The 23941-nt window shown below is 50.2% G+C and overlaps 1 protein-coding gene across 1 annotated transcript; it reads right to left on the bottom strand.

The window, feature by feature from the left end:
* Positions 1-37: 37 nt before the first annotated feature.
* On the bottom strand, positions 38-23698 carry BCAP31 (B cell receptor associated protein 31). Its single transcript, XM_016215143.2, has 8 exons — positions 23641-23698; positions 22484-22619; positions 20676-20776; positions 15667-15814; positions 3389-3524; positions 2364-2481; positions 1538-1638; positions 38-439 (listed from the first exon to the last, which is right to left on the bottom strand). The coding sequence occupies exons 2-8, from the start codon at positions 22573-22575 to the stop codon at positions 401-403; spliced, it is 735 nt and encodes a 244-aa protein (XP_016070629.1). The 5' UTR covers positions 22576-22619; positions 23641-23698; the 3' UTR covers positions 38-400.
* Between the last annotated feature and the right edge of the window lie 243 nt (positions 23699-23941).

A 23941-nucleotide genomic window follows, 5' to 3' on the forward strand; every position in this document is an offset into this window, starting at 1 on the left:
CTTAGGGGCAGCCTCAGTTACACACATGAACCATGGACACATCATAACAACCTTTATTGCCAAGAGAAACTACTCTGCCTGCTCCACCCACCCTCCTGCAGGAACAGAGAAAAGGGGCCTGCCTTGGAACCCAGAACATCAACGAGCAACACAAAAGGGGGCTCAACCCAGCAGGAAGTAAATCCCACTGCAAGGGTTCTAGGTGCCCACCTTGCTCTGGCCAGGCCAGCAGCAAGCTCATCCTGAGTGGGTGAAAATCCGGTCCCCCGGGGGGTGCTGGGAGAACAAGGAACTGTAAGCAGAGTGAGGGGGCAGGAAGTGCAAGTACTGAGGGTGGCCTGGCTCTCAGGAAACAGCAAACTTGGGCCAGGCCTCAGCCACAGGTGGAGAGGAGGGGCCCTCACTCCTCCTTCTTGTCCGTGGGACCATCTATCTCCATCTAAAAAAGGACAAAAATCGCAAAGCACTGGAGTGGCACACTCTTCCTTCCCCTTTGCCCTCTAGCCCCTCCACCCCAGAGGTCCAGTATGGCACCCTTTCCCCCAAATTAAGGTATCCAGGTGAACAAATGTCCCCACCCTCAGCAAGATCCAAAAGCCTGCAAGGGTGGAAGTAGCCTCACTCTAGCAAAGGCCTCAACCCTTATATCAGCTGACCCCAAACCAATACCTCCTCTTGGGCCCCATTCCACCCCTGCCCCCATGCCCACACAGCTCAGCTTTCCAGTCCCTTCTGAGTCTCTTCCAAGTCCAGGTCAGCCTCTTCCCAATTCTGCACACCTTTTGTAGTTCTTGCTGGTGAACCTTCCCTACACTGAGACTACTGGCCCCCTCTGGGGGCTGGGCCCTTCCTCTTCGACCACTGTGGTGTCCTAACTTGGGCCGCCAATTGCCGAGACAAGCTATCAGAGCTTAGGAGTGTTTACCTGGCCTTCATGCCTGATTTCCAGGCCACCTGAGCTTCCAGATGCAGCTAGTCTGAGGACTCAGACCAGGCCTGGGGGCATAGGTGACAGCAGTAACTAGCACCTACTGGGGCAGGGGCAGCCTGCAATGCCCTGAGCTTTTTACCCCGACATAACCTTGCAGCCCCTACAGAGGGAAGGCCAGCAGCTAGTTCTGGAGCTTCCTCTGTACACGTCTCTGGTTCTTGATGAGGTCCCTTCAGTGGACTTGGACTGGAGTCAGGGGCCCCATACCACAGATCAGTGGTGGGGGGTCATGTAAGGGAAAGAGCTCCTTTCAAGGACACTAATGCTGGGCATGAGGTCAACCCCACTGCCAAGAACACCTTAGTAAGTAGGTGCCATCTGCCAGGCCACACCTCTCCTGCCCAAGAAAGGGGTCTGGCTGCTGGGCCCAGACTCAGCAGCAACGGAGAAAGGCGGAACAAGAGAGAGGGAGCAGCCCTCCACCCACCACCAGGGCCTATGGAAGGGCCTACAGCAGGAGGGCAGTGGCCTCCCCAGTGGATAGGGATAAGGCACTGGGGTAAGAGGGGCCCTCCCACCCAAAAGAGCAGGCCGAGGCATGCTGACCTGCAGCTTCATGTGCTCCTCCAACAGGCGGTCATACTCCTTGGTCAGGCCTTCAGATTGCTTCCGCATGGCCAGAGTCTCATTTTCAGCTTTCTCTAGTTCTGGGGATGATGCAAGTGATGAAAAGATGAGGATTAGTGAGAGAAAAAACCCCCACTTGTGTTGACACCAAATACAGGCTCTGAATTTGTCCCCAGTGAGACAAACTCCTCTTAAGAAAGCTCCTTTGCCAGCTGCCCCGAGAGCCCCCCAAATGGGGAAGTTGGCCAACAAAGCTGGGGGAAGTGGGTAAATACGGAGGACCTCCCAGACCCTTTAATGAAGGTACCCTGAGCGGCTTTTGGCAGGGGTGATTTCAGGAAGTCTGAGGGCATAGGACAAACATTCTGATAATGTTGGGAGTGAGAGCAAGAGGCAGGGAGCAGAATCCCTGCCTGGAAGCTGAGAACAGGAGAGGTATGTTGGAGAGGCCTTTAGGGAGGGAGTGCCTGGGAACTCGCAGTACAGTTTTGAGGAACATCTCAACCAGCTCTCATTTAGCCTCCCAAGTTCTTTCCTTCCCTACCTGCAAGCCCCTGTTGACCGCAATGCCTGGCACTGGGTGAGATGCTCTGGAATTAGTTTACAGGCCACTGGGACCCCATGTGCACCGCTAAACCACTGAGCCCCACAGGCTGTGTCTGAGCTGGATAAGGGTGCCATTTGTTTGTTTTCACCCAGCTCCTGAGCCCACGTTTGTTATTAATACTTTGGCATGAGCGGTAGCAGCCACCAGTGGAGGCTCCAGACTTCTGGGGACCAGGGGACACCTGAGGACAGTGCTCACTTTGCTTGTTGATGGCTAGCTCATCCTTCAGCTTCTTCAGCTCAGCCTGCAAGTCACTGTTCGCTAACTCCAACTTCACCTCCCTGGCATTCAACTCGACTCCACCACCAGCAGCTTCCTAGGAAGAGTGCCAAGGGCCTGGTTACTTGGGGGGCAGGGAGGGAGAGAGGAAGGGAAGGAGGGAAGGAAGGAAGGAGGGAAGGAAGGAAGGAGGGAGGGGCAGGGAGGGAAGGGAGGCACTCCAGCACCATCCTCCCCACAGAGCTGCGATTCCTCAAGCTGCCTGGGCACTTGCCCCTTCGGAAATGTCAGCACGGAACTGGGCCACTGCTTGTTCCTAGCCATCAGGCAAAGGGCAGAGCCAGCAGGGCCACCTGTTGCAGCTCACAGGCCACACACCCTGCCCACTCTGGCCCCCCGCCTTGCCTCCTGTCTCAGCAGCTCCTCAGAGTTTACCAGTCCATTCAGTGAGTCAATCTGCTGTCATCTGGGGATTGCTGCCAGTCACTCCCAGTGACCAATGCTCCTCCTTCCTCCCCCCAGGCTCCACAGCTCACTCTGGCCAAGGAGCCCCAAACTCGCCCCTGCCCGTCCAACTCTATCCTGCCTTGGAACCCAAGCCCATCAGCCTCCTTCCCAGCTTGGCTCACACCTCACCTCTTCTCACAGGCCTTCTAGGATTGGCCACACACCATCCCTACCTCGTCCCCAGCTGATAGCAATGCTCTTCTGGGCTAACTTGCCCACAGGTCACAGCATAGGGCTCAGCTCACTAGGGAGTCAGTTTTATCAGGGAAGAATCTGGCTGAATGTTGCAGGTAGAGGTGAGAAAGCAGCAAGAGTATCCCCTCTCCCCACCCGTCCCCCAGACCCCTCTTGTACATGCTCCCACTGAGAACTGCCCCTTTGCCCCTCCACCCAATTCCTTGGCTTTTCCAATAACCACAGTGTTACTGATAGGCTCTCAGTGGCCACTGTGGCCCATAAAGAATGTCACATGGTGGGGTCAGGCAGCAAAAACTCACCTTCTTCAGCTGCTCATTCTCTTCCATGTACTTCTTGGCCGCCTCACTAGCGCTCTCTGCCTGCTTTTTAAAGGCTTCATTGGAGGCCAGCAGGGTGGCCTGCTGGGAGATGAGAGTCACCAGGCGTCTAAGCAGGCTGTGATTGTTTACAAAAAGGGAGAAGTGAGCAAAAGAAAGAGAGAAAAATGGCTGACATGAATTTCTCTTTGTTGCTCCCACTCCATGCCTGCCTCCAGCCTAGACCTGCCCTCTTGGATTGCCAGGGCAGCCAAGCGAGACGCTGCAAGCCTGGATTTGGCATCATGGGGGGAAAGGTAGATCAGGAGCTGTCCTCTGCACCAGAATAATTAACACTGCCCCCAAATGGCAGGCAAAGGAAGCAGGAGCCTGACAGGACACCCAGGCAGGGTAAGCTACAGCCCAAGGGCCTGGAACTTGGCACTCTCCAGGTCAGGACCTGGAGGTGCCAGAAAAGCCAGAGCAGCACCATTTTCCTCAATGCAAGGCCAGGCTCGCCCTGGTAAACAAGAGCAGCTAGTGCCTGGGGGTGCTTCCAAAAGGCCAGCCAAATCCTCACACCTACCATGTGAGGTAGGGGTGATCATTGCCCCCATTTCACAGAGGGGAAACTGAGGCTCAACAGGCTGAAGCAACTGGTCAAGGTCAAGTGCCAGGAATGGATGTGGCTAAAATCCCTACTCCTATCTGTCTCACCCCAAGGCCTGAGCTGGGAACGACTACACGTTCTAAATTTCCAAAGCCAACTGAGAAAGAGGGAAATGACTATTTCTCCCCACCCCTGTCCCAAACATGTTCTGCAGGCAGCTGCCAGAACACATCTGTTAGATAACATTGCCACACTGAGGTCCTCTATGGCTAGGAGGACAGAAACAAAGAATCAGGGCGAAACAAGCCATGACAGGCAAACAGGCAGCAGCTGGGGGCACACGCTGCTCCAGTTCCTGAAGTCACCCTCAAATGGTCAAAACTGAGGGGTGGGGATGGACAGGATAATTTTCCCCACACACCTGGGGCAGAGACCCAGGCCAGCCATAGCTTGGAGGAAGGCATGGTATACGCAGGAGCCCTGGGGAAGAGGGAAAGACTATGCTTTGTCCAGGGCCATTCCCAGGCCAAGCCATCCTCTCCAGCCCCATCAGCCAGCCTTCATGGGTTCCTCATGGACACCTGCTACTCAGGCAGCCCGAGGGAACAAGAAAGCAAACAAGGCAAGCTCTGGCTGACTGGACACCCAGGCCCAAAGGCCCAGAACCTGGGTCAGGACCTGGAGCCTGGGCCCAGTCAGAACCCCTGTCAGAAACAAGCACGTAGAGGGGAGCAGGCTCCAGGGGACATGAGATGCCCACCATGCTTCCTGGTTTAGGGACAGGTTCTAGGTTCCCCTGGCAGTACTGGAAGAGCAAGGCCACTGGTTCCTGGCAGGAAGGGAGAGTTTCCAGTGACATGTGCTCTCTAAAATTAGCAGTTGGGACCTCGTGGCCCAGGGCTCAGGTTTCCCTGTCTCAGCCCCTGCATACCCACCAGCCTGCCCCCCACTGGGCTGGAGCCCTGGAGGGAGCTCCCAGGAACCCCAGAAGCCAGAGAAAAGCAATGTACCTGACTCACAGAGGCAGTGGAAGTCGCTGGAGGAGCCCCAGAAGGCAGGCAAGTCTGACTAAACCCCAACCTCCTAGCACAGAGTGCTTAGGCCAATCCCCGGCGGGGGCGGGGGGGGGGGGGGGGGCGGGGGGGCACGTGTGCCACCTGGTGGACCCAGCAAGCAAAGCTGGAGAGGCAAGCCCAAGGGTGACACTTCTCCCTAGCTGCCCCACCAACAAAGCTGGGCAGGCAGCTGACTCGGGAAGGACTCCAGCAGTGCTGTGTGAGGTTGGGTCCAGGGTGATGGGTGATGGTGGCAGCAATGACAGCAGCAGCACAGCAGAGGCCCACCTCTCCTCGGTGTCTTACCAGCCCATCCCCAGCTATGGAGCACCAGTGTTGCCAATAGGAGCCATCCAGGGCCCTCCTGAAGCCTCAGCCGGCTCGCCACCCCCCCCCCACCTCAGCTTGCAGCTCTTAGGGTCTCCCCCTCAGCGCAAGGTAGATATCCCCCAGCCCCATGTGTTTCATGCCATCTATGTCCTCTCCTTCCCTTCCTGTTAGACCTGTTCCTCCAACCCTGCCCAGGAAGAATCTAGGTAATTCTTCCCTCCATGAACCTCACTCCTCACCATTCTCCCTCCTACCAACCCAAGCTACTCCCCCTTCTCCTCCTCCTTCTATTCCTAACCTATGCCAATCAAGGCCACAGCCCGGCCAAACCACTAGCAGGCCCACCAGTGCCATAACCACCCAATCCAAGGAGCACCCTGGAGTCCTGGGGGGCACTCACTCTGCAGCATTGAAGCAGCTGACAGAATCCTCCCCTGCCCTTGATTCAAGCAGCCCTGGCCACTTTCCAATCTCCTCCCTGACCCTTACGCCCAACTGCCTACTAGACTGTGGCTCCTGAGTGTCCCCAAGACACACCCAATGCAGCTTGTTGTCCATGAGGGTCAGGCTGCCCCTGCACCTCCCAAGCTCTCAGGCCTGCACCCCACCTTAGGCCTCCACTCCTCCCCCCAAGCCATTGTCTACTATTAATTTCAACTCCAGACTATCCCCCCACACACACCCTGTCATCCCCATCACCGCTTCTGCCCTGGGTGGTTTTAACAGCTACTAACTGGCTTCCTTCCTACCCATAACTGTACTGCTTTGCAATCCATGCCCTGAGGGAAACCAGAGTGATCTTTCTCCAAGACAATCTGATCATGACACCCCTCTGCTTCCATCCATCCAACACCTGTGCTCAGCCCTTGGCTGGCACTCTCTCTGCTCTAGTAACACCAAATCACTGGCCCTTCTTGGAACCTGCAGGGTTCACACTCGCCTTGTTTCCCTGCCACTGCACTCAGTCTTCCAGTCTACAATGGCTCCTCCCCTTTGCTGATGACTCAAGACCCAACTCAATCACTACCTGCCCCCCAAAAGCCCCTCCTGGCTCTCCCCTGTTCCGCATCTGGCTGCATTCTTCTCCCTTGTCTGGCTGCCCAGCTACCAATGCCTTCAGTCCAGGGACTGCACCTTTGACCTCTAGATGGATCCCCCAAGGCCCTGGAGGTGACCTTCCCCACTCTCACGTGTGTGCGGCTGCATCTCAGGCCAGGGCTGGATGCAGGTCTGGGGCCCTGGATCTTCCCCGAACCAGCTGCACCGAGGGGGACACAGGACATGGAGCTTGCCCGTGCAGCAACAGGGTGGCAGGAAACAGTGGCAGAAAGGCACCATGTCAGACCCGTGTGGATGAGCAAGCCAGGCTTGTGACTGCAGTGGTAGCTGAGAAGGCACTCCGGAAAGCACTCATCACCATAGCCGGGGACAGATCCCAGTGTCCTGGACCATGTCCATAGGGTGTACCCACAAGGCCCCAGGCTAAGCCAAGAGGAGTGCTCCCTAGCAGACCAACTAGGCCTGCCCAGGAGCCGACCTTCTAGAACTCTTACTGCCCCTCATACACTAGGCCCCATGCTGTTGCACCTGCCCTACACTCACCCATCAAGATCCAGCTCCGACACTCCCCATGACCCTTCACCCTCCAGCCCCTCTCAAACACATCAATGCCCCCTTGTGTGTCCCCTCAGTGCTAAGTCTCCACTGAGCCCACGATGGAAGGCGCTGAGCTTCAGACTCTCCAAGTCTCAACAGCCCAAGAGATATCAGCCTGGCGAAAACGTTGAGGTACTGCTTCTCCCTCTCCTGCTGGTTAGCCTCAATCATTGCCTGCTTTACCACCAAATACTGTCATGGGGGTAACTGCTCTTAGCTAACCATTTCTGGACAATAGGTCAGACAGAACTCAGGAGCAAAAGGGATTTCCCAAAGGTACAGGGTTGACAGAGGGGCCTGGGTTCAATGCCCCCAGTGACAGAGGGAGAAGCCAGCACAGGAACCTTGAGAATCCAGATGTGTCCTTGGCAGACTAATGGCCTCCCCAAATACCTGAACACAACACAGGTTTCTTGGTAAGATGTTTTTGGACACTGAGCAGGACTCTCATGCTTTTATAAAAGATTGAATAAACAAGAGAAGGCAGAAGAGAGCAAGTCTCTGTATGGACACTAGAGAACCAGGGCCAACCATATCAAATAGAGGAGACATGCTTCATATCCTGTCTCCCTCCTGTGGGCTTAACAGGAAGTAGAACAGAACAAGGGGGAAGGTCCTTCCAAGTCCTGCCTGGAATATTCTATGGTTATGGTGGACCCTCATCCCTGTTGCTGATCCTGCCCACTTAGTATTTACCAGGCATCTCCTAAGTGCCACATCCTCAGGTGAGCTGGGTCACTCAGTCTTCTGGACACCACCAGAGCACAGGTAGGCAGGCAGCTCCCTTCACCCTGCTGCCCCTGTGCAAGTGGGAAGCTAGCATCACAGCGCCACCTGTTGATTCTCCAGGTCGACTACAGCCCTGCCCCAGGCGGGGCTCCCCAGGGTGGGTGGATTCTGGGTGAACCTGCCCCAGCTGTCCAGGAAAACAGGAGGCTGCCCTGACAAGGAACTAAAATCCAGGTGATGCCTCAGGAAACTCTCACCTTGAAGAGCCTGCAGTCATGAAAATAAGGAGGCAGCAAAGCAGAACTCAAGAAGATCCAGGGACAATCCTCCCACAGGCTGATGGAGTAAATCTCAGCATACCCATTCAGCCTTTCTCTTAGCCCTGGAGCAGAGGTTGTAGAAAAAATAAGGAGGCAGCACAGACGGCCGGTAGGGCTCAATGGTTGAGCATCAACCCATAAACCAGGAGGTCAGGGTTCAATTCCCAATCAGGCACAGTTTGCAAGCTTGATCCCCAGTAGGGGGTGTGTAGCAGGCAGCCGATCAATGACTCTCTCTCATCATTGATGTTTCTATGTCTCCCTCTCCCTTCTCTTTGAAATCAAACATATTTAAAACTAAAAAAAAAAAAAAAAAATGGGGGGGGAGTAGGAAATGCCCCTGTGGCAACTCTAACTAAAGACCCAGTTGGCTATTGGCCACCCTGATGACAGCAAAGCCAGCTAGAGGTGGAGGGGGCAGGGATATGCAACCAGTCCTCCACCCCCTTGAGCTGAAGAGAGCCAGTAGACAGGAGCAAGCTGTGTTTCTGGGGTTTTTATGGTGTGCCTTCTAGAAACCAGCCAATGGATTCTGTGTAAACTGGGGGACAGAGAGCAACTGAAGGTGGTCAGACAACCTAGGCAAAGATATTCTGAAACTAGCTGACTCCAACTAAAACATGCTGTTAGCCCACCTGGCTACTGGAGAAATAACCCTGAAGGCAGTGGCAGGGAGGGGGCCATCACCCCTGGATGTGCCCTGCACGGCCCTAGAGTCCAAAGGAAACAAAGCAGTGGCTCCAGCAGGAGGCCCACTGTGTTCAGAGCCTGGGGGTAGGCAGAGAGGTAAAGGACAAGAGGTGGCTTCAGCTATGCTGTCCAAATCCAGTTCCTCAGTTACACAAGCCACACTCCTCACAGTGAGAGTGTTTCCATCTTGCAGTGATGGGTTTGGAGGAGTCCGCTGGTCCCTTCCCATCCAGAACCCTGCTCTCCACTCTCCCACCCTCTGCCTTTAGGCCAGAGGCTGGAGTCCTCAGGCTCTGAGAGAAAGGGGCCTTCCTGGAAGGGTAAGCTTTCGATGAACTTGGAATCAGGAAGAAGGAACCCCTGCTTGCTTGGCAGAGCCCCAAAGGTCATTCACTGTTTGTTTTTAGTGTGAAGAAGAGAATTCTTTGGCCCAAATCAAGTAGCTGAACAATCTATTTTAAAAGAAGTCAATGTTCATTCTGATGTATGTAAGATGAGCCTTCTTGGACTCTTCATAAGGAAGACCCCTACACACACTTTACTGCAGACCCCTTTGATCAGTGCCCCTCCTATGCTCAGCATCCATAGGACACTGGCACACTACTGTGGGTGGGGTGACTTTTGCTTGGTGGGGACTAAAAGTCAATGGACTTATCAAAAAGGCTCTTACCATGCCCTGGCCAGTGTGGATCAGTTGGTTGAAGTGTTGTCTTGTGCACCACAAGGTTGTGGGTTTGATTCCCAATCAGGGCACATACCTAGGTTGTGGTTCGAGGTGCACCGGAAGCAACCAATCGATCGATCTCTCTCTCTCTCTCCCCTCCACCCTCTCTAAAAATCAATTTTAAAATATTTTCTTATAAAAAGGCTCTTACCAGTGCCTAGATCTGAAGTGCTGTTACCTTTGTATTCTTAGAAAATGATGGCAGCCAACAAATGCATGGATCAAGTGGAAGTGAAGACCAAAAATTCCTCTGCCGGCCTTCTATAGCAGTGTTCCCCCACTTAAATCACTATCTTTGGGTAGGACCAATCACTGGGATTTTAAAAATATCTTAGTTAGATACCAATATAAACAAAAAACAAAAACAAAACCCTGCAAGGTAATCAGGGAAATGTGAGCAGATACTCATGAGTTTGTTATTAAGGAGTTATTGTAATGTTCTTATAGGTGAGATATTAGTGTGCCTCTAATTTTTTTAAAGGTTTTTTAATTGACATTTAGAGAAAGAGAGAGGAAGGGAGAGGGAGAAAGAGAGAAACATTGATCAGCTGCCTCCTGCATGACCCCTACTGGGGATCAAGCCTGCAACCCGGGCATGTGCCCTGACCCAGAATTAAACCAGTAACCTTTCAGTGCATGGGAAGAGGCCCAACCATCTCTTTTCAAAGCAATACACCAAAATATTATTTTGCCTTTAAGCACAACATCTGGGATTTGCTTCAAAATAATCCAGAGCCGACTGCCCCAATGGCAGTTGTAAGCAGCTTGGGCAGCGGGAGAAGCAGCAGCGGCCAAGCAGCCCAAGTTTGCCAAGCGACTAGGTGCGCCGTGGCCCTCAGGCACCCAGCACACGCCTGCCCTATCCCAATTTGGTAGAATTGTTTCCTAAAGAAAACCACTCCTTGGTCTTGGCTCTCCCTGTCTATTTCCTGCACTCTAACATCTTTGGTGTGGTAGTCCAGTTTTCCTAGTAACTTTGTTAATGTGCTGTGAAAGACTGAAATTTTGATTATGTAGTATATATGATATTAAACTGTGAATTAGTGGGACTCTGATGTAACAGCATATCATTTGAAGATATTGGTACTTGATACTCTATTAAGGGAAATTAGCCTCCAGATTTTAAACTGGAAAGTCACTGGAATAGCTGGTTAGAAAAGAATCACAACCACATGACTTGTATTTTTGGTACGTATGTTAAGAACTGCGTACAGCCTGGCTGGGCATGGCTCAGCAACTGAGCATCGGCCTAGGATCCAGGAGATCGCAGTTCGCAGCTCGATTCCCAGTCAGGGTACATGCCCCGGTTGCGGACTTGATCCCCAGTAGGGGGTGTGCGGGAGGCAGCCAATCAATGACTCTCATCATTGATGTTTCTCTCTCTCTCCCTTCCTCTCTTTGAAATCAATAAAGATACAGTTTTTTAAAGAAAGAAAAGAATTGTGTACAAATTGAAATGTACTTATTCTCAAAACAAACAATAAAATCTCAATTATGAAACAAAAAATAATAAAAATAATCCAGAGCCAGGAGATAGTGGGGGATGGGGGGAGATAAAACAAGACTGGCCAGGCAACGTTTACTGCTAAAACTGGGTGACATTCACGGGGGACCATTCTGTTCTGCCTCTACATATGTTTGCTACATATGTTTTCTACATGGACTAAGCAATAAGCTAGCAGTCCACCTTGGGCTAAGAACCCCGTAGCATCATCCAACTAGATGCCCAGGGCCCCCAAAGACATATCAGCTTGCTTGCCTTGAACTTTTTCCTTTCTTTTTATGCTTCCAACTCATTTGGCCTCTACCTGGGAAAGCCCTTCCCCCAACTCTCTGCTCTTGTTGCAGAACCTGTCCTCTCTGCCTCACTCTACTCTGCCACCACTCCATGCCCAGCCCAGAACATAAGAATCCTAAAAGCCAAAACTCAGCTTTCTCTTCCTTTCCCTACTGGGAAAAATCCCACAAAACTCTAACTACTTGGGGGGATACTGATAAAAGTTACCATTTATTAAACACTCCCCAGGTGCTGGGCATAGTCGCCTCGATCCTTACACTAATCACCTAAGAGAAGTATCCTCATCTCTGCTCTGAAAGTAAGGGAAAATGCTCAGAGAGGGTAACTGACTTACTCAAAGTCACACAGCTAGCCAGTAGCAGACTCAGGATCCAAACCCAGGCCCAATTCCAAAGCCCACTCTCATCATGTAGCTTTTTTTTTTTTTTTAATTCTCACCCAAGGATATTTTTTCCATTGCTTTTCAGAGAGAGTGGAAGGGGTGCAGGGAACAGAGATAGAGAGACACATCGATCGGTTGCCTCCCGCACATGCCCTGACCATGGCCAGGGACTGAGCCTGCAACCGAGGTACGTGCCCTTGGCAGGAATTGAACTCAGGACCCTTCAGTCCTCAGTCCAACACTCTAACCACTGAGCCAAACCAGCTAGGGCATTATGTAGCATTTGCGTCCTCTGGGCGCCTAGAAGTATGTCTTCACTAGCCCCCCTGGGATTCCTGCCAGCAGAGCTTCGACACAGAGAGGCCAAAACAGACTGTGGAAGGCTGCAGGGAGTGGCCATGTCCTAAAGGATCTAGGTGTCAGGCCTATATACCAAAGGTGCTATGAAGGCACTAGAAGCAGGGGGTGGTGGGATCGGTTTGATGACAGAAAGGTCACCTGGCTAGGGGAGTAAGGCTGGCAGCAGGAAGCCCCACCATGACAGTGGCTCCCAGGACACTGAAGAAGCACGCAGGAAGGGAGATACCTAGGCTGTGGAACTGGGGCAGTTTCAGTTTTACAAGATGAATTGAATCCTGGAGTTTCATTGTATACAGTGTGCACGGACTCAACACTACTGATCTGCACACTTAGAAATTATTCAGATGGTCAATTTGATGTTATATGTATTCTGCCACAATTAAAAAATATATACAGGAGCAGGGGAGCACATGTGAAAAGCCAGAAGACAAGGCAAATCACCCTCAGGCTTCTGGGCTGAGACAGCGTGCCATCCTGCTGCCGGTCCCATCCTCCACCCCCGTTTCCTTGTTCCTTCTGATGGGCCTCACCAGTTCCCCTCCCTCCCTTCCATGTACATGCACATGCAGGTGGTCCTCTGGCTTCTGCCACAGCTGCTACTCTGCAGATGCCCACAGCACAATTGCCACGTCAGCCTCAGAGGCTGTTAGCTCCTCTGGTATCTTCCATCAAACCTCTCAAATCTGTCCGCCACTCTCAACTCATGCTACCACGCCCTGGTTCAGGCATCTCACTCTAGCGACCCCCAACTTGGTCTCCGTGCTCCCAGGATACTCCACTCCATCCAGTGCACTGCTGCCAAATATGAACACACAACTCTGACCACAGTGCAGTACCCTGGAAAAACATAGCTGGGTATGTTTTCAGTCAAACATACCACATGGAGGCTGGGTACAAATTCAGTCAAAACCTTCTAGCTTGTCCCCTGCCACTCCTGACCAATCCACCCTGCTCTGCCTCCCTTCCCAACTTAACCAATACCTACAGAGGTTTAGGTACTGAGTCAGTGCCTGCCAGAGAGATGTCTGCAAACACAGACAAGGAAGAGACAGACAGTAAGAGGGACATGGACACTCGGAACAGGATCAGGAGGTCCACAGAACCTAGCCTGGTGGTCCCAGCCTTCACTAAAGAGCACTAAGGGCTCATCAGCTTTTGCATTAGTTTGGCCACTAACTCTTAGTGAGCTGCAATGAGCCACGACCACAAGTCTTTCAAGTTCCTGTTTGGCCCTATCTCCATGGTCCTTTATGAACCTACACACACGTTTACAAATGTTCCCCTTTTAAAAGCTCAAGTCCCATTTGAGTCAACCCCACCCAGACAACCACGGATTGAGAGGCAGCTAACCTACCTGCTGTTCGCTTCGTCCTAGCTTCCATATCTCTGCATCTGCTCACCGTGACAACTGTTCTCAGCACTGAACACTGAGCAGGTCTGGGGTAGAACCCAAGCTTCTGAGGCCTCTATCTGGATGGAGCTGATCCATGGGGCAGCCACTCATGGGAGTTAAAATCCCACCTAATGACTGTTATGCTAGCACAGGGCCCACACGTTAGCACCTGGTCCATAAGAATTGAACTGGAGCCTGGAAATCATCCTGCTGAAAATCCATATATACTAGCTCAAGAGAGGGCAGGATCAGACTGAGAGAACTGGCTCTCAAAGAATTCAGAGTAGTCGCCAACGATGCCTCTTTTCTCTAAAAGCACACAAGCTATTCTTTCTAGAACATGGCTTGAGATCAGAATCAAACCCTCCCATTCTAGTTATTCTCTCATCTACCTTCTCCCTCCTTTGGAAGTTGGGATGCCTGCCTGTCTGTAGTCTTCCAGAATCTCTCCCGCCCTGCAATTCCACCTGCAAGCAATTGCCAAGAGCCTCAGGACATAATGTCATCAAGCCCAAGTGGAAACTAAGTCATTTCGAGTAGCTGGGCACTCCAGTGTACCTTTACCCTTCTGAGATTTCAGTCATGTCATCCCAATGCTTCCTTGACCCATGACCTTCTACCCACCATTCCTTACTTGACACAGAAACATCAAGGGAACTACTTCTCCCATGTCCCACACATGTCCTATCCAGAGTTCACTGCAGGCTTCCACCTTTCTCATACTACTCTTAAGCTGTGTGTGCTCCTCTGGGGCAGTCCTTGCTTTTATTCCTGGCCTTCCTATCTTCCAGATGAGATATGAAGTAGCTGGGAAGCCCTGAGTGCCTCTGTGGTCCCTCAGACTTGCAGTGCCATCGTGTCCCACTTCCCCCACTCCCAGCTCCCATGCAGATGGACTTGGAATCCTGTTTTTGAGACCTGGTCCTCCAGACCTGCCTCCCTTTCAGTCTCAGCCCACAAGATCATCATCTTTTTCAGAGCTTCCTGAAACCCTAAAATTCTAGGGTCTGTGTCTGACTCCTCCCAGCCTTCTCATTTCCTGACTCTGTGGTTAGTTGACTCACCTTGAAGAGCTGTCTGCCCTTTCCAGCACCACCCGTGACACTTTTCCAACTTTGACCTAGAGAGAGCAGGCTCATCTGAACTGACTTTTTCTGAAAAACTGAAACCCAGACAGGTTGTCATTCTAATGCCTAGTGAAAAATGATGTTCAGGTGACGGGTGGTGGGCGATCTCAGCCCAAGGATCCACACACTCACACTGCTTCTGAGTATCCGCGCAGTGGGCATCTTCCCAATACCTCCGGAAGCCCTTGGCCTTCTACCCCCTGCCAGTCGGCATATTTAGAACAGCCAGGGCCCCAATCAGAACCCCTGTGAGCAGGAGGCAGTAAACCAGTCCCAAGCTCAAACAGGTGCTTTCTATCAGTCTAGTCTTGCCCAATTAGCCAACCCCATGGCCCTAATAAAGGAATTCAATCTTACAAAAAAAAAAAAAAAAAAAACACGAACAAACAAAAAATGGAAATACTCAGACTGCCATGGATTAGAATATGTTCCCACAGGTCTAACATCTGGGAAGGCCCTGGGGACACAGTAGGTCTCAGCCTCTTCATGACATTTCTGCCCACTTCTCCCAGGGCAGGACCCTATACACGGAAAGCCCATTTAATTGGTCCCTTTTAAAATGGGTTCCAGCCCAGTCGGCATGGCTTAGCGGTTGTGCATCGACCTATGATACAGGAGATTGAGGTTCAATTCCCACTCAGGGCACATGCCCAGGTTGCAGGCCCAATCCCCAGCAGGACTCATGCAGGAGGCAGCCAATCAATGACTCATCATTGGTGTTTCTATCTCTCTATCTCACTCTCCTTTCCTCTCTCTGAAATCAATAAAGATATATTTAAAAAATAAAATGGATTCTGAAGGGCCTCTCCTGGAGAAAGAAACACCTCACTTACTTCACACTACGTACAGAGAATAAGCTGCTAATGCATTTGCCCTAACAGAGCACATGGCAAGTTGTGGCAGAGCCAGAACTCGCATCTTCTGACCTTCCAGTCAGTCCTGTCTCACTCCTTATACTGCCTCTGGAGATCAGGAGGAAAATCAGAGTTCTCTGGGGAAACAGTGGATTCCCTAACATAGGCAGGCCTCTGGTTCAAGGTCATGAACTGAGGAGTCAAAGTCACAGACCAGGGGTCCCCTCATAGCCCCTCACCTCTCCCTACTCACAAGGACAGCAGCAAGGAAAAGCCAGCAATGTAGAGATTCCTCTGGGCACGGAAAAGCTTCATGTGGAAGTGTTCCACCGCTCCAGGGTTGTTCTGGAGGTTCACCTTCTCTGTCACGTCGTCATACTTCGAAATCTCACGTACAGCATCTGCAGGGGAACAGAGAGGAGACACAGAGTTTAACTCCCTCTGGAACAAATCCAGGCCGTCCAGCTGAGACAGATAGTGTGAGTCCGGGAGGCCTTGATTCCATCAAACCATCTCCAGTTATCGCCCCTTCTACACACGCCTCAGGAAATGCCTGTCAGAGCTCTACCCGCAGAACTTCTCTCTCCTCCAGCTTTTCTCATGTCCCTCCCTGACCCCATTCTACCCAGGCCACAAGCTTGCTCTCTGTGTCAAGATACTAACCAAGTCTGAGGCACTGCTAGCCAGAAACAGCCCCGCTTTCCCATGGTCCCCCCTCAATGTCTGGTTCTGTTTATCTCAAGTCAGGCAAGCCACCAGCCACCCCACTGATAAGCCAAGGTAATCCTGCTTATGGAAATGTCCACTAAGGAGACATGAGCTGCCCAAGAGGCAAGAACCAGAGGATGCCTGCTAAAGATTCAAGGGTTTTCATTTCTAAGCTTTGTAACAAGTTTTATTACTTAAAACAATTTTTATTCGGATTAAAAAAGGAATTCATGTTCATCAAAAGTTCAAACATTCTAAAAAAGGATCTCTTACCCTTTGGGACAGTAGGGATGGAACAGGAGAGTATTATGCTAAACGAAATAAGCCAAGCAGAGAAAGGCAAATATCATATGACCTCACTTATACGTGGAATCTAAAGAACATAATAAAGTGATGAACAAAATAGATTCAGTGCCATAGAAGCATGGAACAAACTGATGAATCTCAGAGGGAAGATGGGGGTGGGTGGGGAGAGATTAACCAAAGAACTTATATGCATATATGCAAAACCTGTGGACACAAACAATAGTGTGGTGAAGGCCTGGGGGGGGGGGGGTGATGCAGGGTGGAGGGGATCAATGGGGAAAAAAGAGGACATCTGTAATACTTTCAACAATAAAGATAATTTTAAAAAAAAAAAAGTTGAAATATTCAAGAAATGTAGAAAAAGAAAGAACTCCATAACACGATCACCTCCAGCAGGGTAAATGGTATGTGACCATTGTATTTAAAGCTGTCACTTTAAGTCACATTACCCTATGTTATTTTCTTGGTAATACACACCCATATCTGAAAGTATCCTAATTACAGGTTTATTGCCCGTCTCTTCCAAATTAAACTAAAAACTTCACGAGAACAGAAATATTTTCTACTATATCCCTAGGGCCTAGCACAGTTCTGGGTATACAGGGGGTATGCAAGTAACTGCTGAATGGTGAACAGCCTCTGCTTCTGAGAGCCGTTGTTAGATGTACAGTACTCTAGTTTATAAATATTTTCACATGTATATGTTTGTGAAGTAGAAATGGAATCATCCCATACCTACTGCTTTCTCCCCCATACCAAGACATCTTTTTAAGTTAGTACATAAAGACCTACCTAAAGTGGGCCTTTAATAGACCCCCACATAAGAGGGCAAGGTATCATTGTATGGATATCGTCTGAATCTAATTCCTGGTCTGAGACTGCTTGGTTTTTAAGCCGATCTTACATTATAAAAACCTGCCTTCCCTTACTGGTGCCTTTGTGTTAAATCTGTATCATGCCCTGGCCAGTGGCTCAGTTGATTGATTCTCTCTCTCTCTCTCTCTCTCTCTCTCTCTCTCTCTCTCTCCCTTCTTCTCTAAAAATCAATTTAAAAAGCATTTCATCAACATTGAGGCAAGATCCTCCAACAGTAAAAAGATTATGATTCAATGAAGGCTCAGATGGTTAGCCCTTTTAACAACAACAACAAAATATTTTATAATTCTCACCTGAGGATGTTTTTATTGATTTTAGAGAGAGGAAGGGGGGAACCATCGATGTGAGAGAAACATTGATCAGTTGCCTCCTGTACGTGCCCCGACTGGGGAGCGAACCTGCAACCTAGGTATGTACTCTGACTGGGAATTGAACCCGCCACCTTTTTGGTACACGGGATGATGCTCCAACCAACTGAGCCACACGGCCAGGTCACAATAAAGTATTTTTAATTAATATATATACATTATTTTTATAGACACAATGCTATTACACACTTAACAGACTATAGTGTAAATATAACTTTTATACTCACAGGAAAACAAAACATTTGTGTGACTCGCTTTATTGTGATATCCACTTCATTGCAGTGGTCTGGAACTGAACCCACAGTATCTCTGAGGTATGCCTGTACAGTGAACCCTAGATATCCATGGGTTCCACATCTATGGATTCAACCAAGTGCAGATCAAAAACATTTGGAAAAAAATGCTGCATTGTTGCTGATGTGTATTATGTAGTTAGGCCTATGATGGTCGTGTCTACACTGAACATGTATTGACATTTTTTTGTCATTATTCCCTAAACAATAAGTACAACAACTATTTACATAACATTACATGTATTAGGTATTATAAATAATCTAGAAATGACTTAAAGTATATGAGAAGATGTGCACAGGTTATATGCAAATACACCATTTTACATAAGAGACTTGAGCATCCGTGAAATTTGGTATGCACAGGGGTCCTGGAACCAATCCCCCACAGATACCAGGGGACGACTACGTTACACAATCTTTAAAAAGAATTAAACTGCTGTAAAAAGATGTCTAAAATACAGTAAGTGGAAAAATGCACAATCCAAAACAGTATATAGTATATTAATAAAGGCATCAGCACAGAAAATGCTTATGGAAACGTGCAATAAAGCATTAATGATGGTTATCTGTGAGACATGGAACTATGGGGTACTTTAACTTTTTAGGTTAAATTTCTGAAATTTTTAAAATGTTATTTTTTGTGATTAAAAAAACATTGTTCTACAGTCATCAGCATCTAGGAACCCCACCACCTTAAGGACCACCTTGGCCTATGGCAAAGAGCAGACTGGGGATGGCAGTGTTAGGGCATATTAGCCCAAATCATGCAACAGAGTGCTGTCCTCCCTATCTCAGGCCTCTAGCCCAGGGCAGTTGACCCTGGACCCTCATCAAGCCCACTCCCCAGTCAGATCTGCCCTAGGCCCCTCTCAGTGAAGACTAGGGGCCATCCAGGACTGCAGCTCTAGCTAGTAAATCCATCACCTTTCACTAGTATTTGCTACTAGCTAACACTTATATTTGTGGAGGCCTCTACAGACCTCTCTAGATTAATTACAATTCTTACCATTAGGGTAAGAAGCAGCCTGTCATCATAGCCGGATTTCTCTCTCTAGAACTATCGACTAATTTCCCAACTCCAAAAAAGAAGAATGGCGCCTTTGCTAACTACTGTGTTCTCCCCTAAAGGCCTCCCTGGACCACTCGGGTGTGTTAGGAAATGGAGAACTCCTAGAGTCTAGTTTGCAGAAGGGGAAGGCCCAGAGGAAATACCCCAAGCACAGCCCCTCCCTGCCCAAATTCTCACCCCCACTCCACATTCAAAAGCAAAAGCATAAGAAAAGCTTGGCTTTTCATGCTCAGGGGATGATGTGCATATTCCCTACCCCTACAGGCTCAGAGGCTGCTCAGGGAGATGACCGATTGGAAAGAGCTACCTCTCAATGGAGACTTGCCAAGTATTTCAACAGCAAGGTATGCAGGGAGCTGACACCCACTGCATGGCTTCGAATGAGTAGGCCACACCTGGCCTGTTCAGAGGCAGTCCTGCCTGAACATATCCCATCAGGCCCTGAGACAGTAGGAAGGAGAAATGCCTAACACAGCAGCTAGTGGGTAGGACCATGCAAGTTCCCCTAAACTCTGGCCCCCTGGCCTCCCACTCCCTGCAGCATTTACTTTTTTAAAAAAAGTACATGGTTTTGTTTTGTTAATTGATTTTAGAGAGGGAGGGAGGGAAAGGGAGAGAAACACTGATATGAGAGAGAAACACCCATCAGCTGCCTCCTGCACGCCTCCTACTGGGGATCGAGCCCGCAACCCGGGCATGTACCCTGACTGGGAATCGAACCTGTGACCTTTTGGTGCACCAGACAATGCCCCACCAACTGAGCCACACCAGCCAGGGCCCCCTGCCAAATTTCTGATATGGACTGGGGAGGAGTGCTCTGAGCTTAAGCAAGCATCATACCTTGAAAACAGGACCTCTGTCTATGGCAGAGTTGAGCCAACACTTTGGAGTCCAAGCAAGGTGACGTATTGATCACTCACAGCAAAACATATATTTAACAGCCATATGAGAGCTTCACTAATTCCACTGGTCTCTAAATAATCATGCCACCAGCACGTCACAAAATGGTTGCCTCTCATCGTAGCACCACCTGGCCCCAGGCCCCATCCCTGGCATGTACCTCAATGTGGGGTTTATAGAACTTCAGAGCTAGAAGAACCTGGAAAGACCTGAAGTTTGACCCAGATCCGGAAAGGTCTGGGATCTGCTCCCTAGATAAGCTGCCAGACCTCTTGGTCACCCCTATACTACAGGACACAGCAGCTTCCTTCCCAGCTAGGCTCCCTATCTACTGGATCACTCAGTCCCCTAATTGTGGCCTATTTCAGGCATGGAGGGAGAGACTGATTGATGCTACTGTCTAAGTGACTAGAGAGCAGCATTACTCAGACCAAGGTGAGCATGAGCCAGTAAAGGTTCTCTTGGTTTCAGTTCTGGAACGACCCCAAGGAGCTGCCCCAGAGACATGAAGTGGTCATCACAGGGTCCACAAAAACTGCTGGTCAAGGTGAAGGCCTTGCCAGCAGTACCCTCTTCATGGATGAAGGGAGTCTCTTCCCCAAGAGAAAGACAGACACTTAAGTGGTCCATCTCTGAAAAGCCAAAGCTGTACGCTACACATGAAACATGACACAGAGCTTTGCAGCAAAGGCCATAGCAAGGGTCTAAGTTGGGTAGCTGCCCTCAGCCACAGCTCACTCACCAATGACCAGCAGCACAAGGATGGCAATGAGAACCACAAAGAAGGTGTTGCTATAGGTCACTACCAACTCCACCAGGCGGGACTTGAAAATCTTCTGCCATCTGTGAAGAAAACAAACAAAAAAAAAACAGAGGCTATAGAAAAAGAACACTTGGATTCTGGGCCTTGAGAACAGAAATTCAGTTTTGCAGTCTTCTCCAATGGCCAAATAGCCCATACAGACTCAGCCTTAGTTGCTTACATTTTTCCAATTTATGACATCCATTCAAGAGTGGGTAAAAAAAGATGCTTGTCCATAAATAGAAATTTCTAGAACACCAGTCATAAACACTGGCAGTCTCTGGGGAAGGAAATGAGAAACTTACTTTCCACTGCATTCCTCTATGTAGTATTCAAAATGCTTGTCACATACACATTCTTTCTTTCAGTTGTTTTTCCATGTGACCAATCTTGATTCATCTAGAATCCCACCACCCTGGATTATTACGAAGCAGATCCAACCTCCCTTCACTTCCCTCCACAAATACCTCAGGATGTAGCTCTACCAGAGAAAAGCCTTCATAAATGGTTAATATATCACAATACCATCACCAAACATCAAGAAAATCAGTAAGAATTCCTCACTATCAGAGCCAGAATCCCAAAGTGTAATTGTTGTATTTTTAATAGCTTGTTTATTTGAATGCAGAGATACGGTTTCAATTTTGCATTTAGTTGAAAAGTATCTTAAATCTCTCTTACTCTCTGAGCCCTTCCCTTGCCCTCTTTTGCTTTCTTTCCCAATTTACTTTATGCAAAAACCAGGTTATCCTATGAAGCTTCCCAGATTGCAGCTCCCAGGGGGCCTCTGTCTCTGTATTTCCTCCCAACTGTATGAGGTGTGAAGAGTCAGATCTGGCACTTGACAAGAATATTTCTTAGGCAGTGCTGTATACTTTCTATTGTATCACATCAGGTGTCTGTATTTTTTCATTAAAAACAGCTTTTAAAAAATATCTTTGGAGCCCTGGCCAGGTGGCTCAGTTGGCTGGAGCACCATCCCATACACCAAAAGGTTGTGGGTTCTATTCTCCATCAGGGCACATACCTAGGTTGAGGGTTCGATCCTGGGTCGGATGAGTACAGGAGGCAACCAATGGGTGTTTCTCACATCAATGTTTCTCTCTCCCTTCCTCTCTCTCTAAAAATCAATAAAAACATATCCTTGGGTGAGGATTTAAAATACATCTATGGAGACTCAGCTTCATTTGTAATGTTCTAATTTAAGTCAGAATGTGTTCATGTTACATGCAAATAAAAATTATTTTTCAATTAACTTTTAACAGGTCTTCTGTTCACTGAAAAGGAATACGGCTTCACCCTGCATAGGCTGAGTAATACTCATGAGGCTACTACACAATACCAGTGAGACTAGTTTAGTAGGACAAAAGTCACCAAATCAGCATCAATGTGACCTCATGGTACAAGTCTTCCAGATCCCACATTGCCATCCTTGAAGCCCAGGGATCCAAGGGGAAGCAGGAGGCATGATTCCCAGAACCATAACTAGAGCTAGGTCTTCTCCCTTTTGGGGAATTCAGAAGACCAAAAGGCAGGGTGCACAGGAAAAGAACTCAGCAAGATATGACAAAGCAGAACAGTGTAGAAGGTTGGCAATATAAACACAACCCCTGCCACCCTCACCCCAGACATGTTCTACCTGTTTCTGTCTGGCGACAATTCCAGGGTCCACCAACTTTACACACATAACTTATGGAGCTTGGCAACAGTCACCTTATTTGCTTGCCTGCTTGCTCCACAGGCCATACCTTTTGGGTGAAATGAAGGGAATGCAGAGAAGCAGCACAGCAAAAACCTCTGCATAGAGGAAGGTGGCAACTGCAGTCCACTGCAGACTCATCCTGTTGCTAGAAGGTTTCCAACAGGGAGATGTGAGCTTGTTTCCTACAGGGAACAGAAGGAACAGGAGTCATGAAAACTGGACAGCCATGCTATCCTGGAAATGGGGCTCGACTCAGCAGGGAGACTTGAGCATTAATGCACAAAGGCCTGACCAACTTCCACCTGCCAGGGCAGTGTTACTCTGCTGCCGACTCCAGTATGTGTGTTAACACGTCCAGAGCCACCTTTCTGGACAATTCCTTTCCCTGTGGAGTCCAAGAGACACCTTATGCTTGTTTAAGTGGGAACGTGTTTTTAATAAAAATTATATAGACAGGAGGAAATTCTTAACATCCATCAGGCCCGCTCCCTTCCCAGCCACCGGGAGCTCTTTGGCAGAGGCTCCCAGCTCCCAGCCGGCCCTGCGGCGGCAGTATTTCAGTAACGCATTTTCTCCAAAAACCAGGGCGTCCCCCTCCCCCGCCCCAGGGAAACCAGGAGGCCCTTTCCGAAAACCAGCAGCTCCCTCTGGGTCTAGAGAAGGGGCTAACAGGCTTCCCGAATGCCGCGCCTGCCTCTGATGGGGCTGGAGGACTCGGAATACCTCAAAAAGCCCACAAGAGCGACTCCTAGAGGGCGGGAGTCACGCGACTCCGAGGACCAAGAGCAAATGCACAGCCCGATCCAGAGAAATTTCTAGAAGCAGCTGTCTCCTCAGTAGCCAGAGGAGACCCTCCCGGCAGCCGCGGTCGGCTACAGCTCCCACCAGGCTTGGGAGACACCGAACGCTGCCCCCCGGAGGCCCCTCGACGTGGCCCTGGCCCGGCACGCCCCCAATACCCACCCCCGAGGCTCCTCCGGAGGGGCTTGACCACCGCTCCCCGCCACCGCAGCCGGCCCTCACGTCCCTAGAGCCGAGCTCCGCCGCAACAGCCCCGACTTCCCTCCGCCCAGCCCTGCCCCCGAACTCCCGGCTCGGCCCTCAACCCCGGGCCTCTCCACCCTGCCCGCCGTTCCCCGTTGTCGAGGAGCTGAGGGGACCTCGGCGGCCCCAGAGCCCAGCCAGGCATGAGGACCCGCTCACCGAGTTTCCCACAGAACTCAGCACGCTCCTCCGCAGCCGCCAAACTCTCCCACCCAGGCACTGGCCCCGCCCCTTCCCCCGCAGCCGGAAACCGGAAGCGCAGACAAGGCCCTGCCCCTCCCCCAGCAGAAGCGAAGCCGCGTAGGCTCCGCCCACGGCCGCTTTCCACCACCACCCTGGCCTCCCCCAGCCGATGAGCCAATGCGCTGATGCCCAGGACTAAGGAAGAAGCAGAGCTTTGGAAGCGCAGAGAGGCGGGGCGAGGCCTTGGCGGGAAGACGAGGGGCCGCTTCTCTAGCTC

Source organism: Miniopterus natalensis, chromosome X (assembly GCF_054644295.1).
Source record: "Miniopterus natalensis isolate mMinNat1 chromosome X, mMinNat1.hap1, whole genome shotgun sequence".
NCBI classification, from domain to species: domain Eukaryota; kingdom Metazoa; phylum Chordata; class Mammalia; order Chiroptera; family Miniopteridae; genus Miniopterus; species Miniopterus natalensis.